The sequence below is a fragment of the Oncorhynchus clarkii genome, chromosome 12, assembly GCF_045791955.1.
Source record: "Oncorhynchus clarkii lewisi isolate Uvic-CL-2024 chromosome 12, UVic_Ocla_1.0, whole genome shotgun sequence".
Lineage (NCBI taxonomy): Eukaryota > Metazoa > Chordata > Actinopteri > Salmoniformes > Salmonidae > Oncorhynchus > Oncorhynchus clarkii.
Genome location: NC_092158.1, coordinates 86783071 through 86798389, shown reverse-complemented (window position 1 = coordinate 86798389; position 15319 = coordinate 86783071). Strand labels below are relative to the sequence as shown.

General features: G+C 42.6%; 1 protein-coding gene across 2 annotated transcripts; it reads left to right on the top strand.

Moving 5' to 3' along the window:
- Window positions 1–1860: 1860 nt before the first annotated feature.
- Window positions 1861–6129, top strand: LOC139421572 (transcription factor Sox-9-A-like). Of its 2 annotated transcripts, none has more exons than XM_071172600.1 (3): window positions 1861–2654; window positions 2978–3225; window positions 3725–6129. In XM_071172600.1, the coding sequence occupies exons 1-3, from the start codon at window positions 2215–2217 to the stop codon at window positions 4498–4500; spliced, it is 1464 nt and encodes a 487-aa protein (XP_071028701.1). In that variant the 5' UTR covers window positions 1861–2214; the 3' UTR covers window positions 4501–6129. The 2 variants fall into 2 exon arrangements, with proteins under 2 accessions (XP_071028701.1, XP_071028700.1); XM_071172599.1 differs by having other exon boundaries at window positions 3722–6126.
- Window positions 6130–15319: the final 9190 nt, after the last annotated feature.

The window sequence follows — 15319 nt, the reverse complement described above, 5'->3', positions numbered from 1 at the left end:
CTAGAGTTTATGATGTCACTGAATAATGTATAACAGCACTGCGTAGTACATCGAAAAAATAACATTCTATTTCAACCTTAAAAATGTGTATGTGGAACTTTATATTCGGATTAGGTTTCTAAAATGAAACACCCGGATTAGTGACTGAACCCTCTCTACAAAGCGCCCATTGTCGCAGACCAAACAAGTTCTGGAGCTCGCCCAACAAGGTTGACCTTACTGCTGGTGACACATTTGTTTCGTTTCATTTAGGCAGCGTTATTTATTTGGGTGGTACCTACTTTTGTGCTTTTCATGTCAATCACATGTTATAATACAGTTCAAATGTGAAGCAGCTCATGCATTGATTATTCAACTTGTGTTATTATTGATTGTGTTGTTGTTGTAATTAGTATGACCATATAATAATGATCACGACCTAAATATATATTTAATAATTTGAGAAATCAACATCAGTGAAATCGAAAGTATTGACGAGTAGTCTTGAAAACAACACTTAACATGAGCAAATAATGGAGCAGCGAGAAAGAGAGAGAGAGCAAAGAGAGAGAGAGATAAATCACCTTCAATTGAAACATTTAAATTGAGAGGGAAAGCGCAAGAGAGCGAGAGAGAGAGAGAGAGAGAGAAAGAGAGATAGAGAAGAGAGAGAGAGATAAAGTTGATAAACACTATTAGCTGTATGTATTTGCCAATTAACACTATATTATGCCATATAGATACAGTGTCACTTTAACAATTAGTAAAAAATAATTGACTCATTATACAATATGTACGGACGGAGAGAGTGAATTTAGAAGTATCTCTCATTGCGGTTCCTATGTAGCTCTTACTTATGGAACTACAGGCCTATATACCCACAATTACATACATGGTGAGGGCGACCATAATGTTTACTATGATTATAAAGTATTTTCAACATTATTTTATGAAGATGAGCATTAATTTCTAATCATCTATAGGTCTACTCACTGCTGACATTATGGGGACGTCACAGCCCTTCAGTGGAGTTTCTGGACTGTTGTCTCCCCCTATTGGTCAAAATAGACGGTGCTGCTGTGCGGTGGCACAGAGAGCAGTCGTTGTTGTGTAACAATCCACATCAAATTACAGAAAGCATTCAGCAGGAGATACCACAAAAACAAGACAGCTATTATGGGTTTTACTGAATTATATTAAGCAGATACTTTCTTTTTATGTAGGTTAATAGGCCTGGCCAATTTACATCAGTAAAACAGTTTCTTTGGCTGAATATTTGAGATGCCACATCATGTTCAGTAACTGTACTTCTTCATATGAAATTAGCTAGTCTAGTATCCATTTCAAAACGAAACTCTACATCCTCGTAGATGTATTTTCAGAATTAATTTAGTTTGTTTCTATTGAAAATACAAGTGCTACAATAAATAAAAACAAACAATAAAGTAAGAAAATGTACTCGAATAAGACAATAGAGTTGGTCATGTTTTTATGTTTAATACTTTAATCGAAAGATGGACACATGACAAACTGGTGGTTATACCAGACAATATATATTTGAACATTTGTATATTTCGTTTTTTGAGTAAAATATACCAATAATGAACACAAACAAGTATCTAGGCAATATGACTCTATGATTACATGCTTATAAAGGAATAAATTATGAATTATTGAATAAATGAACATTTTCCGATAAAGTAAAAATAATTTAACAAATTAACATGTTTTATTTGATGTTATGTCCCTCTCTCTGTTGTTGACTGAAGATTGGGGGGAGCGCAGAGTCAAATTTCGTCTCCGCCTCCTAAAAATGTTCACCCAATCGCTTCCTTCCTGACTTGGACCAGTCTATAAATACAGGCTTCACACTGAAAGTGTATTCATAATTCTCTCAATGATCTTGGAAGTTTGACGCGAACATTAAATTGCGACTTTATGTCAGAAATTGTTTTATTTCCAAGAGAAGTATACATTAGAGTGCGTTTGCAGCGTGCCTATTCCATCGGGTCGCAAGAAAACGTGCTTTGAATAGGCGACTTTTGAAAGGACTTCACATTAACATTCTGACAGTTTGCAGGAGTGCATCTTTGTCAACCAATTTGCGCACCGAACTCAGTGACATTCATTGCAGCCCGTGGGCACAGCAGCAGTTGGATTCTAAAGTCTTGATAGGAAGGAATTTTTCCCTCCAAGAGCAATTCATTGCATTAGCTCAGCGGTCATTTTTTTCGCATGAATCTACTCGACCCCTTCCTGAAGATGACAGACGAACAGGAGAAGTGTTTCTCTGACGCTCCAAGCCCCAGCATGTCTGAGGATTCGGTCGGCTCGCCGTGCCCGTCTGGCTCCGGTTCCGACACCGAGAATACCAGGCCGTCCGATAATCATCTCTTACTGGGTCCAGACGGCGTGCTCGGCGAGTTCAAGAAGGCTGACCAAGACAAGTTCCCTGTATGTATCAGAGATGCGGTGTCTCAGGTGCTGAAGGGTTACGACTGGACTTTGGTGCCCATGCCCGTCCGACTGAACGGCTCCAGCAAAAACAAGCCCCATGTCAAGAGACCCATGAACGCGTTCATGGTGTGGGCTCAAGCCGCCCGGAGGAAACTGGCGGACCAGTACCCACATCTCCACAATGCAGAACTCAGCAAAACCCTGGGGAAACTCTGGAGGTAGGTTACAACTCCTTATCATCACTTTTCCCCGCCGTTGAGGATATTTTTAATTTGATCACCTAATATTGTGCTATTCACAAATAGCTTCTTAGATAAAGCTTGAATTAATAGCAGTGTGAATCTGTTATTTGGAAAGATATATGGTGTATAGCTAGCTACATTTGCAATTCAATAGTGTAAACTATGGGCATAAATTCGATTCGAATTTGTAGTTTTCAAATATTGGGCTATAATAATAACATCTTAATAATAATAGTAATAATTACAGTACTTGTTTCAACACTTCGAAAACGTGTAATATAATACGATACTTGTTCCAGATTACTCAACGAAGGCGAGAAGCGTCCGTTCGTAGAGGAGGCTGAACGCTTGAGGGTGCAGCACAAGAAAGATCACCCGGACTACAAGTACCAGCCCAGAAGGAGAAAATCCGTGAAGAACGGGCAGAGCGAGCCAGAGGACGGCGAACAAACCCACATCTCTTCCGGTGACATCTTTAAAGCTCTCCAGCAAGCCGACTCGCCCGAGTCCAGCATGGGAGAAGTGCATTCTCCCAGTGAACATTCAGGTAAGAACAATTCATTCGAACAATTCATTAAATTGTCGTTCTAGATAATACCAGGTTTACTCAAACTTGCTTTTGGTCGATATAATCATGTTATAATATAATCATGTTAAAGCAGAATGGGAATCACTATTATGCCGGTGAAATAAGAGTTATATTTATATATATATCTTTATATTGTAAATGCCTCTACTATCCTATTCAGAACGTGAATATCAGTGCCTTTAGGGCTCTCATGAACTAACACACATGTCAATGATTTGTGGTTTTTACAAGCCATCATGCAAATCTACCACCTGTCTTTACTCTGCCCACTTATCTCTTCCTCTTTAAAGCACATTAGATAATGGCACCATTCCCTTCATGGCGGGAAACTCCGAAATCTTATCTGCACTTTCTTAATTTCCAAGCATATCTTTATTAGCTCCCTGGTTGCATCATTTGTGTCAATAATATCATGATGGTGTGCAGTGAGATGAACTCTTTGTTTTTCGACCAGCAGGCCAGTCCCAGGGCCCACCTACACCACCGACCACCCCCAAAACAGACCTGGCTGTGGGCAAGGCCGACCTGAAGCGTGAGGGCCGCCCCCTGCAAGAGGGCACGGGCCGCCAGCTCAACATCGACTTCCGAGACGTGGATATCGGCGAGCTGAGCAGCGACGTCATCTCCAACATCGAAGCCTTCGATGTCCATGAGTTCGACCAGTACTTACCGCCCCACGGGCACCCTGGCATGCCTGGCATCAACGGCGCCCAGACGAGCTACACGGGCAGCTACCGCGGCATCAGCTCTAACTCCATTGGCCAGGTGGGTGCTGGAGGCCATGGCTGGATGTCCAAGCAGCAGCAGCCCATCTCCATCCTGAGTGGAGGTGGAGGTACTGGGGGAGAGCAAGGCCAGAGCCAGGGGAGAACCACTCAGATCAAGACGGAGCAGCTGAGCCCCAGTCACTACAGTGAGCAGCAGGGCTCCCCTCCCCAGCATGTCACCTATGGTTCATTCAACCTGCAGCACTACAGTGCCTCATCCTACCCCTCCATTACCCGCGCCCAGTATGACTATTCTGATCACCAGGGCGGCGCCAACTCCTATTATAGCCATGCAGGTGCCCAAGGCTCAGGGCTTTATTCCTTCAGCAGCTATATGAGCCCCAGCCAGAGGCCCATGTATACCCCCATCGCCGACCCCACCGGAGTGCCCTCGGTGCCCACCCAGACCCACAGTCCACAGCACTGGGAGCAGCAGCCTGTCTACACACAGCTCTCCAGGCCCTGAGAGTCCAGAAGTTAGAGGTCAGCCCTTAGCACAGACTGTCCCATAAGAACCCATCTCCTACCAGAGACTCTTATCTCCCAGAATCCTCGGGGGCCCACAAGCCTCTACGCCAACACACCCTCCACCGCCAATATAAAAACAATCAAGAACTTTTTCAAAGTAATGAACATTTATTATCTTGGGAACAACGGCTCACGACAGTGCCTTTTTTAACGCTCGGAGTTGTGATTATATTTTTATAGGTATAATGTTAAAAGAAACTCCGTTTTGAAAAGAGGAATCCTCCGTGAGGATATATTTGTTATAAATATTTTAGTATGTACTGTGTATGTGTTCTGAACTGTCTTTTGGTACTATATCTTTCGGGGGATTTATACGTTTAATGAGGAAGAGATGCTTTAGGTGAACAACGTCCTCCGCGGCCTTACTTCTCGCTCATGTATTTTTGTACAGGAACAGGAAGTCAAAAGAAAATAGTCCCCCTACTCACTGCCTGTCCTCTTTTAATACATTCTGCTTTGATTCTCATGTACATATCTTACTGTAATTGTTTACGAGATCTTATAAGAACTGAGCAAAGTTGGTGTTTAAATAGTTTATGGCCGTGACTTATTATGTGACCATGTCATCAGTGAATTAGACAAATTATCGCTATTTTCTTGTTGCTGCGTTAGCAATTAACACATCAGCGCAAGTTATTGTGTTGGGAATGCTAATAGCATTAGAAAGTGCCATATAGTTTACACCAGGGGCCTTACTGACTGTGTTGGTAGATGTGACTGAGAAATGCTTTGTATTGCCTTCATGCCGTTGGTGCCTGTTGAAGCGCAGTAGAGAGACTCTTTACATTAGCGATGCTAGCGCAGCAGTGTAGCCTAGAAACCACAGCTGAGTTCTCACTTCCTGTCTGTGGAGAGATACAGGAAGTGGCCTTTGACCCCCAGCAGTCTCCCTTCCAGTTGTCGTTCCTCTGGCCTCTTATTCTTTACAGTCTTAACATCTAATTTATTCATTAGCAATTAATTTTATTTGAAAAGTAATAACTATTTTGCATTTTATTCCTTTTTAAGGACTAATTGAGATGAGAAAATATGAACTCTTCTGCAGATGGGTTAGCTGTTTCCATGTGGTACAGATTGTTCTAAGCATCTTTGTTTATTTATAATTTGTAAATGTTTTCAGTTGAAATAGTTATTTTGATGATCTAGTTGTGTACAGATGAATTGTGATCAGACTTGATCTGAAATATGGAAAAAAGAAAAAGCTGGGCATTGTTTTATTCTGACGGATATGGATATCATGGTTATTGGAGCTGTGGCTGCAGTGTGAAGATGTCTATCATGGTTATTGGAGCTGTGGCTGCAGTGTGAAGATGTCTATCATGGTTATTGGAGCTGTGGCTGCAGTCTTTCTATAGAATCACCAGCATACTTTTTTGTTGTTGAAAAAAGTTGTGTTCTTTATTCTCTATTCCATATCTCAGTTCTCATGTTGGCATCTTTGTAATTCAACTGAATTCTTGTTTTCCTAGGTAAAACACGCCATTGTCTTAAAAGAAGCTTATCTTTTGTATTTTATTGTTTCAATAAAAGAAAACATATTGAAAATAAACTCTGTGGTTCTGTTTCAGATATTCAGAGAATGTTATTCTAGATGCAGTATGTACATGCACCCTAGCAGGGGGGTGAACAGTTTTATCCACTACATCATGTCAACTTAGGAGCAGTGGGGTTCCTTTATACCCATAATGCAATGCTTTGTAAGGGAAGTCGACCCACGCTGAGAGAAAACAGTAACATGGAGAAGTCATCTAATGACTCAGAATCACATTAAAAAGGAGGTCAGAACCACTGCAGAACATCAAACAGGAGAAAACACTTAACTTATAAAATAAAGAAAAACTATCTAAAGTAGAAACAAAACACAAAACAATTTTAACATTGTACAACATTGAATCCATGTAAATAGACTAGCCAGTTCCTATGCTATAACCTGTCAACTACGTAGATAATACCACTGTAGAATCAGAATAGGCCTGCGTGTGTAACTTCTTCAAGGCCAACATTTGACATTCATTTATCATGTAAAATACCCTGATGAAGGAATGTCCAAAAGGTTTTAACAAACTTAACTTTAACCCTTACCATAATCCTAACCTTAACCATAACACTAACCTTAACCCTTACCTTAACCATAAACCTAACCCTAAACCCTTACCTTAACCATAACACTAACCTTAACCCTTACCTTAACCATAAACCTAACCCTTATTTTATACATTTCCCTAACCGTAACCTTAGCAAGCAGTTGCTTATCAACAGATAGTTTGATAGTATGAGCATCTACAGATGGACCATCCAAATAAAGTGTTACTACAAATGATTTTCAAAGCGAACTTCCATTGTCCTCCCTAGAGTTCCTGAATATGTTTACATTGTCAGCTTGCTCCACTCTTTATGTTCGTACTCCTTGGTTGGTGAGCCAGGGGGCTACTAGCTTCCTTTCATCCTGTCCTGCAGGCTTCCCATACCATGAGGTCACCGGGCCATCAGTCCTACGGCCTATTGGGATGATGTATGTCCACACCCCTTCCCCCACCATGTATACCCCACTGCTTAGAGAAACAAACTGCACATTAAATTCTGTTTATTCATTACCAGCCATAACATAATGGGATTGCGCCACCCTCTATAAATCAATGACAATGTAAACACAATCAGTGGCTAGGTTGGGGAACTTCATGTTGAGAGAATGTTGCTTTCATGTTGAACGTTAGAGGTAGGGTCTCGGGTGACATCTCTGTCCTCACGTCAAGTGGACTGGATCTCTACCACCAACCCACCACTACCTCACTACCTCACTGACTGGCTGTACATACTGGACTGATAGCACTCACCCCCTATTTCATAATACTCTATAATGTATACTGAGATCTGTGGACTCCCTGGCTGATTGCCCAAAGCCGGGTCTCATAGTGTGTTGTAGCCAACTCTTTTATTGTCATCGTACCTTGCAAGCTGACCTGGAACCAGTAATATGCACCGCCTTAGTGTGCCATGAATGAATACTATACTGGTCCTGTATAGGGAACTTTAACTGTGCATCAAAGGTTAGAATAGAGAAGTGCCCAAATGTAAAATATAATGCACCAATGACATCAGACAAAAACAGGGGAATTAAACAGTGTCGTACAAGATACCCATCTCACCATGGCCGGCTCAAACAAACCAATCAATCAATCAAACGTATTTATAAAGCCATTTTTACATCAGCCGATGTTACAAAGTGCTATACAGACCACACTGAACTTGACCTTTAAAGGTGTAGAATCCCAGCCCATGTCTGGTGTCTGCAGTGTGGTAATGTAGTAAACAGTAGTGTCTGAGTTGGGGATGGTGGTCTGCTTGACCACCAGCCTGGTTATGTAGAAGTGTTTTTGGTTAACGGGGAGGTTGACAGCTTCCCCTCTTTCCCTCTTCCCCACAGCAGGAGGCAGCAGACTGTGTAAGACCCAGACCCCTCGTGCCAAGACCCCCAGAGATCCCCTGAGGCACATCCATCACTGCCTCTCTGCAGTGGCCCAGACCAGGAGCAGGGCAGCGGGGTAGGGGGGAATGGGGCTGAGGAGGGCAGGGGGGCTGAGGGGGCAGGGGGCAGAGGTTAGGAGAGAGCAGCCGAGGATGGTCCACTGGAAAGGAGGAAAACCAGGGAGAGAATGGAAGAGTGGTGAGAGAGAGAGAGAAAGAAGGGGGTGAGAAGGAAGAGAGGGGGGAGAGAGAGAGAGGGAGAGAGAGGGGGGAGATGGGGATAGACACAGATAGAAGAGAAACAGAGGTGGAGAGATTATACAGAGAAACAGTAATTAGTGAATTGAATGTAGTCTGTACTATTGTCATTGAACACAGATGGAACAGTGATTCTTCTGGCGTCATACAGGGTTCGGCTTTTCCTCTTCCTCCAGTCCTGTCATTTCCCAACAGCAGCCTTGCTCTGGACCTCACACCTTTTCTCAAAAACAGCACAGAGAGAAGGCAATAATAACTAATGTCCAAGACATCTGAGAAAATCATCAACACACACTCCTACCATGTGTGTGTGTGTGTGTGTGTGTGTGTGAGTGCGGCATGCATGTGTGTGTGTGAAACAGGATCGCACACAGTCATGCAGAAATGTGCACAGAAATATCCACAGTCCCTGGTCATTACAATACTGTGGGCTGTAACAGAGTCCCTGGTCATTACAATACTGTGGGCTGTAACAGAGTCCCTGGTCATTACAATACTGTGGGCTGTAACAGAGTCCCTGGTCATTACAATACTGTGGGCTGTAACAGAGCCCCTGATCATTACAATACTGTGGGCTGTACAGAGTCCCTGATCATTACAATACTGTGGGCTGTAACAGAGTCCCTGGTCATTACAATACTGTGGGCTGTAACAGAGTCCCTGGTCATTACAATGCTGTGGGCTGTAACAGAGTCCCTGGTCATTACAATGCTGTGGGCTGTACAGAGTCCCTGATCATTACAATACTGTGGGCTGTAACAGAGTCCCTGGTCATTACAATACTGTGGGCTGTAACAGAGTCCCTGGTCATTACAATGCTGTGGGCTGTAACAGAGTCCCTGGTCATTACAATGCTGTGGGCTGTACAGAGTCCCTGATCATTACAATACTGTGGGCTGTAACAGAGTCCCTGGTCATTACAATACTGTGGGCTGTAACAGAGTCCCTGATCATTACAATACTGTGGGCTGTAACAGAGTCCCTGATCATTACAATACTGTGGGCTGTACAGAGTCCCTGGTCATTACAATACTGTGGGCTGTAACAGAGGGTGCTGCTCACCCTGAAATAAAACTAGGGCAGTGACCATGGACCACTTTCACTGGATTTCATCAGATTAGTGTGTCATGTGCCGTAACAGCCTAATAGCCCAGACCCAAGCAGGAAATGACATCAGACTGCGAGGCTTTCCCTTCTTGCTGCTAGCATGGCTGTGACTCATTGAAGGGGCACTGCCATGGCCACATTGGAGCCTCACCCAGTAGTAGACAAACAGAGTAAGGGACATAACCCATCAGCTTCACAACAGCCGTCCACAAGGAAGTGCAATGAATACGTAATACAAGGAAATATATTCACGATCCAGGGCGATGTTTCCGCCAAGGTACAGATCTAGGATCAGCTTCCCCTTGCCCAAGCCTTACATTAACCCTTAGTGGGGATGATGCAAAACTGATCCAGGTACAGCGTCTAAGGGAAACTTCTCCATACACCCACATTCACAGGGGCAAAGGAGGACAACAATAGTTGTAATGAAGGAAATAGAAACATTGGGGATCAATCAATCTCAATCAATTTAATTTATGAATCCCTTTTTACATCAGCAGTTGTGACTGTGCTTTACTGTGACAGTAGAGATGATAGAATGTTGAAAATAGATTGGAAGAATCCCCTCAAACATACTGTTACAGGAATAATCCTGAGAATAATAAATACATTCATGGATTTGCATTAACCTATGATGAGCTTCCCTCAAGCATTTTGTCAGCTCAGCCATGGTAGTGTGTGTTTGTGTGTGTGTGTGTGTGTGTGTGTGTGTGTGTGTGTGTGTGTGTGTGTGTGTGTGTGTGTGTGTGTGTGTGTGTGTGTGTGTGAGAGAGAGAGAGAGAGAGAGAGAGAGAGAGAGAGAGAGAGAGAGAGAGATGCATGTCTACAGCAGCAGCTTAGTCCAGTTTGTCAATATGTACAGTATGGATGCGGTCCCAGTGCTACCCCTGAAAAGCAGGATTGGGCTGATGAATGTTCCTGAGGAGGATCGGAAACAAGAGCACATTTTTCTCCCTCTCTTCATTGTCCAGGCAGGCATCTCTTTGCCTCTCCATGGGCAGTTTTCCCAGAACGAGCCCATTAATATTCTACAGGGACGCCTGACCCTTCCGAACCCAATGGGTGGTATTTCTGAGGACAACAAGGAAGAGGGAAAGAAAGGATCCAAATCTGGCCAATCACCCTTGGAGACTGAATGACAATAAAATCTGAAAAACAAAGTGACATGAGACTAAATAAGACAGACAGTACAGATTGTGGGGTGGCTGGGTGTATGTTGGTGTGTGTGCACATGTGTTTGCATGTCTTTAATGGAAGTGCTGAACATGAAAGAGGAAAATCCTATTGATATTCTGCTTTTGATTTGGAGTAGTGTGTGTTGCAAATTCATTAAACTGCACAATGGATGAAATGAAAAACAACAGGAACTTAGAAGCTCTCATTCTGAAACATGCTTGGGGGTCAAAACACTGAATACAAACTTTTTTTGATGACAACTTCAACATCTATTTCACAATTCCCCATAGTGTCTCATCGTTATTAATTTCTTTAACAGCAAGTATTCTTTTTAATCGCTGTCTAGTACACTACAGTCGATGTTTCAAGCTAAAACGTTAGCTTCCTAATTCTCGGCATTTTCTCTTTTCCTATCAAGCCATCTTCCCCCATTTGGACTGAACACAAGGGACATTTTGAATTGACCCCCCATCTAGGTTACTTTTCAATGGCCAGCTACTCCATAAAAGACTGGCTAAAACCAACACACAGCCCCTAGAGGAAACTCTATCTAAATCACAGTGATCAAATGGTCCTTAGTTCAACCCCGCAGCACACACACACACACACGCACGCACGCGCACGCACGCACGCACGCACGCACACACACACACACACACACACACACACACACACACACACACACACACACACACACACACACACACACACACACGCACGCACACACACACACACACACACACAACCAGAAGCCAGCACTGGCTGGCCAGTCATGAGGTGCGTTGCCAAGGGAACAATACCCTTAAGTTGAAAACTTGCTGCATCTGGTGATTAGTATTATGGTGGGAGTGGATGACAAACTAGACTTACCTCAAGTCTACCATGTGATTAGTATTATGGTGGGAGTGGATGACAAACTAGACTTACCTCAAGTCTACCATGTGATTAGTATTATGGTGAGAGTGGATGACAAACTAGACTTACCTCAAGTCTACCATGTGATTAGTATTATGGTGAGAGTGGATGACAAACTAGACTTACCTCAAGTCTACCATGTGATTAGTATTATGGTGGGAGTGGATGACAAACTAGACTTACCTCAAGTCTACCATGTGATTAGTATTATGGTGGGAGTGGATGACAAACTAGACTTACCTCAAGTCTACCATGTGATTAGTATTATGGTGAGAGTGGATGACAAACTAGACTTACCTCAAGTCTACCATGTGATTAGTATTATGGTGGGAGTGGATGACAAACTAGACTTACCTCAAGTCTACCATGTGATTAGTATTATGGTGGGAGTGGATGACAAACTAGACTTACCTCAAGTCTACCATGTGATTAGTATTATGGTGGGAGTGGATGACAAACTAGACTTACCTCAAGTCTACCATGTGATTAGTATTATGGTGAGAGTGGATGACAAACTAGACTTACCTCAAGTCTACCATGTGATTAGTATTATGGTGAGAGTGGATGACAAACTAGACTTACCTCAAGTCTACCATGTGATTAGTATTATGGTGGGAGTGGATGACAAACTAGACTTACCTCAAGTCTACCATGTGATTAGTATTATGGTGGGAGTGGATGACAAACTAGACTTACCTCAAGTCTACCATGTGATTAGTATTATGGTGAGAGTGGATGACAAACTAGACTTACCTCAAGTCTACCATGTGATTAGTATTATGGTGGGAGTGGATGTGACAAACTAGACTTACCTCAAGTCTACCATGTGATTAGTATTATGGTGGGAGTGGATGACAAACTAGACTTACCTCAAGTCTACCATGTGATTAGTATTATGGTGAGAGTGGATGACAAACTAGACTTACCTCAAGTCTACCATGTGATTAGTATTATGGTGGGAGTGGATGACAAACTAGACTTACCTCAAGTCTACCATGTGATTAGTATTATGGTGGGAGTGGATGACAAACTAGACTTACCTCAAGTCTACCATGTGATTAGTATTATGGTGGGAGTGGATGACAAACTAGACTTACCTCAAGTCTACCATGTGATTAGTATTATGGTGAGAGTGGATGACAAACTAGACTTACCTCAAGTCTACCATGTGATTAGTATTATGGTGAGAGTGGATGACAAACTAGACTTACCTCAAGTCTACCATGTGATTAGTATTATGGTGGGAGTGGATGACAAACTAGACTTACCTCAAGTCTACCATGTGATTAGTATTATGGTGGGAGTGGATGACAAACTAGACTTACCTCAAGTCTACCATACCTGTGATTAGTATTATGGTGGGAGTGGATGACAAACTAGACTTACCTCAAGTCTACCATGTGATTAGTATTATGGTGAGAGTGGATGACAAACTAGACTTACCTCAAGTCTACCATGTGATTAGTATTATGGTGAGAGTGGATGACAAACTAGACTTACCTCAAGTCTACCATGTGATTAGTATTATGGTGGGAGTGGATGACAAACTAGACTTACCTCAAGTCTACCATGTGATTAGTATTATGGTGGGAGTGGATGACAAACTAGACTTACCTCAAGTCTACCATGTGATTAGTATTATGGTGAGAGTGGATGACAAACTAGACTTACCTCAAGTCTACCATGTGATTAGTATTATGGTGGGAGTGGATGACAAACTAGACTTACCTCAAGTCTACCATGTGATTAGTATTATGGTGGGAGTGGATGACAAACTAGACTTACCTCAAGTCTACCATGTGATTAGTATTATGGTGGGAGTGGATGACAAACTAGACTTACCTCAAGTCTACCATGTGATTAGTATTATGGTGAGAGTGGATGACAAACTAGACTTACCTCAAGTCTACCATGTGATTAGTATTATGGTGAGAGTGGATGACAAACTAGACTTACCTCAAGTCTACCATGTGATTAGTATTATGGTGGGAGTGGATGACAAACTAGACTTACCTCAAGTCTACCATGTGATTAGTATTATGGTGGGAGTGGATGACAAACTAGACTTACCTCAAGTCTACCATACCTGTGATTAGTATTATGGTGGGAGTGGATGACAAACTACACTTACCTCAAGTCTACCATGTGATTAGTTAAGTTTAGAAAAGTAATTCCAATTGTTTAAAGTTATGGGATCATTTAGGTAAGAAATGTGATTAGGGTTGATATGGGATTCAAACCGGCAAACTTGTGTATGGCAACCTGCAAGTCACATCCTCCGTCACCATCTCTATGGTCAGGATTTACACTGATGTTACAAAACATTAAGAACACCTTCCTAATATTGGATGTCCTTTGGGTGGTGGACCATTCTTAATACACACGAGAAACTGTTGAGCGTGAAAAAATGGTACTCATACACAATCCATGTCTCAAGGCTTGAAACTCCTTCTTTAACCTTTCAGCTCCCCTTCATCTACACTGATTGAAGTAGATGTATCAAGTGACATCAATAAGTGATCATAGCTTTCACCTGGATTCCCCTGGTCAGTCTATGTCACGGAAAGAGCAGGTGTTCCTAATGTTTTGTCCACTCATTGTATAACTACAGTCACATGCTTCGTAAACAAAGGGTGTACACTAACAGTGAAATGCTTTCTTATGGGCCCTTGCTAACAATGCAGAGAGATAAATGATAGCACAACACATAAATACACAATGAGTAATGATAACTTCACTATATATACTATTCATATACCAGAACAGTCACAGTCACTGTTGTTCACTATTTTACGATAAGGTAGGCAGACAGCTAGTGTTCTGACACAGCCTTAGACCCCATCTGCATCCCAAATGGCACCCTTTCCCTGTAGGAACGGGTCAAAAGTAGTACACTACATATGTAGTAGGGTGCCATTGGGGAATCAGGCTCAGGAAGTGCCAGTGTGTCTTTGCCCTCTTAACATCCATCTTGTGCCGCCCTATGAGGAAATGCCCCTGTGCCAAGGGTCCAGGCTAGGCCAGGCCAGTCTACTGGAGGCAGTCAACCCATATTGAGCTCACTGTGTGTGTGTGTGTGTGTGTGTGTGTGTGTGTGTGTGTGTGTGTGTGTGTGTGTGTGTGTGTGTGTGTGTGTGTGTGTGTGTGTGTGTGTGTGTGTGTGTGTGTGTGTGTGTGTGTGTGTGTGTGTGTGTGTGTGTGTGTGTGTGTGTGTGTGCCTGCATATGTACTGTATGTATATGTGTGCAAGTGTGTGTGTTTGCTCCCTCCTCCCTGCCTTTGACTCAGGATGTGGAAGGAACCTGGCACAGGCCCCAGGTCAGTGCTGATAAATGATATTACCATAATCTCATTAAGTGTGTCTGAGGGTCTCATGCGCACCAGACCGGCGGCCAGTGTGTGGGAGAGGTGGGTGGTTGGGAGTGGGGTGGAGCATGGTGGTGGAGGTAGTGGCTAAAACACACACACAAACACAAACAACTGTCTGCATTTAGACACAGATAAATCATCATTCTCCTATTGATCAACAGGTTTGACCTAACAGAAGGGACAGATTTCTCACTGTACGCTGCAGTAGCAGTTGGAGGCTGATTTACTGTGCTGTACTTTTAACATAGAACAAGATGTTATTCCTCATGCCTGTGTCTCATTTGAATAGACTGTAAGATTACAATACCTGATATGAAAGATTTGCGATACAATCAACATATTACAGAACTTATATAAAAGAATAGGAAAGCCTCAATGGCCACAGGAACTGTCTGAACTTCAATAATTCCTGTAATTCAACCCAGGAATAGCTTGATAGATGACTAGATTGACTGAGCTGTAAATAA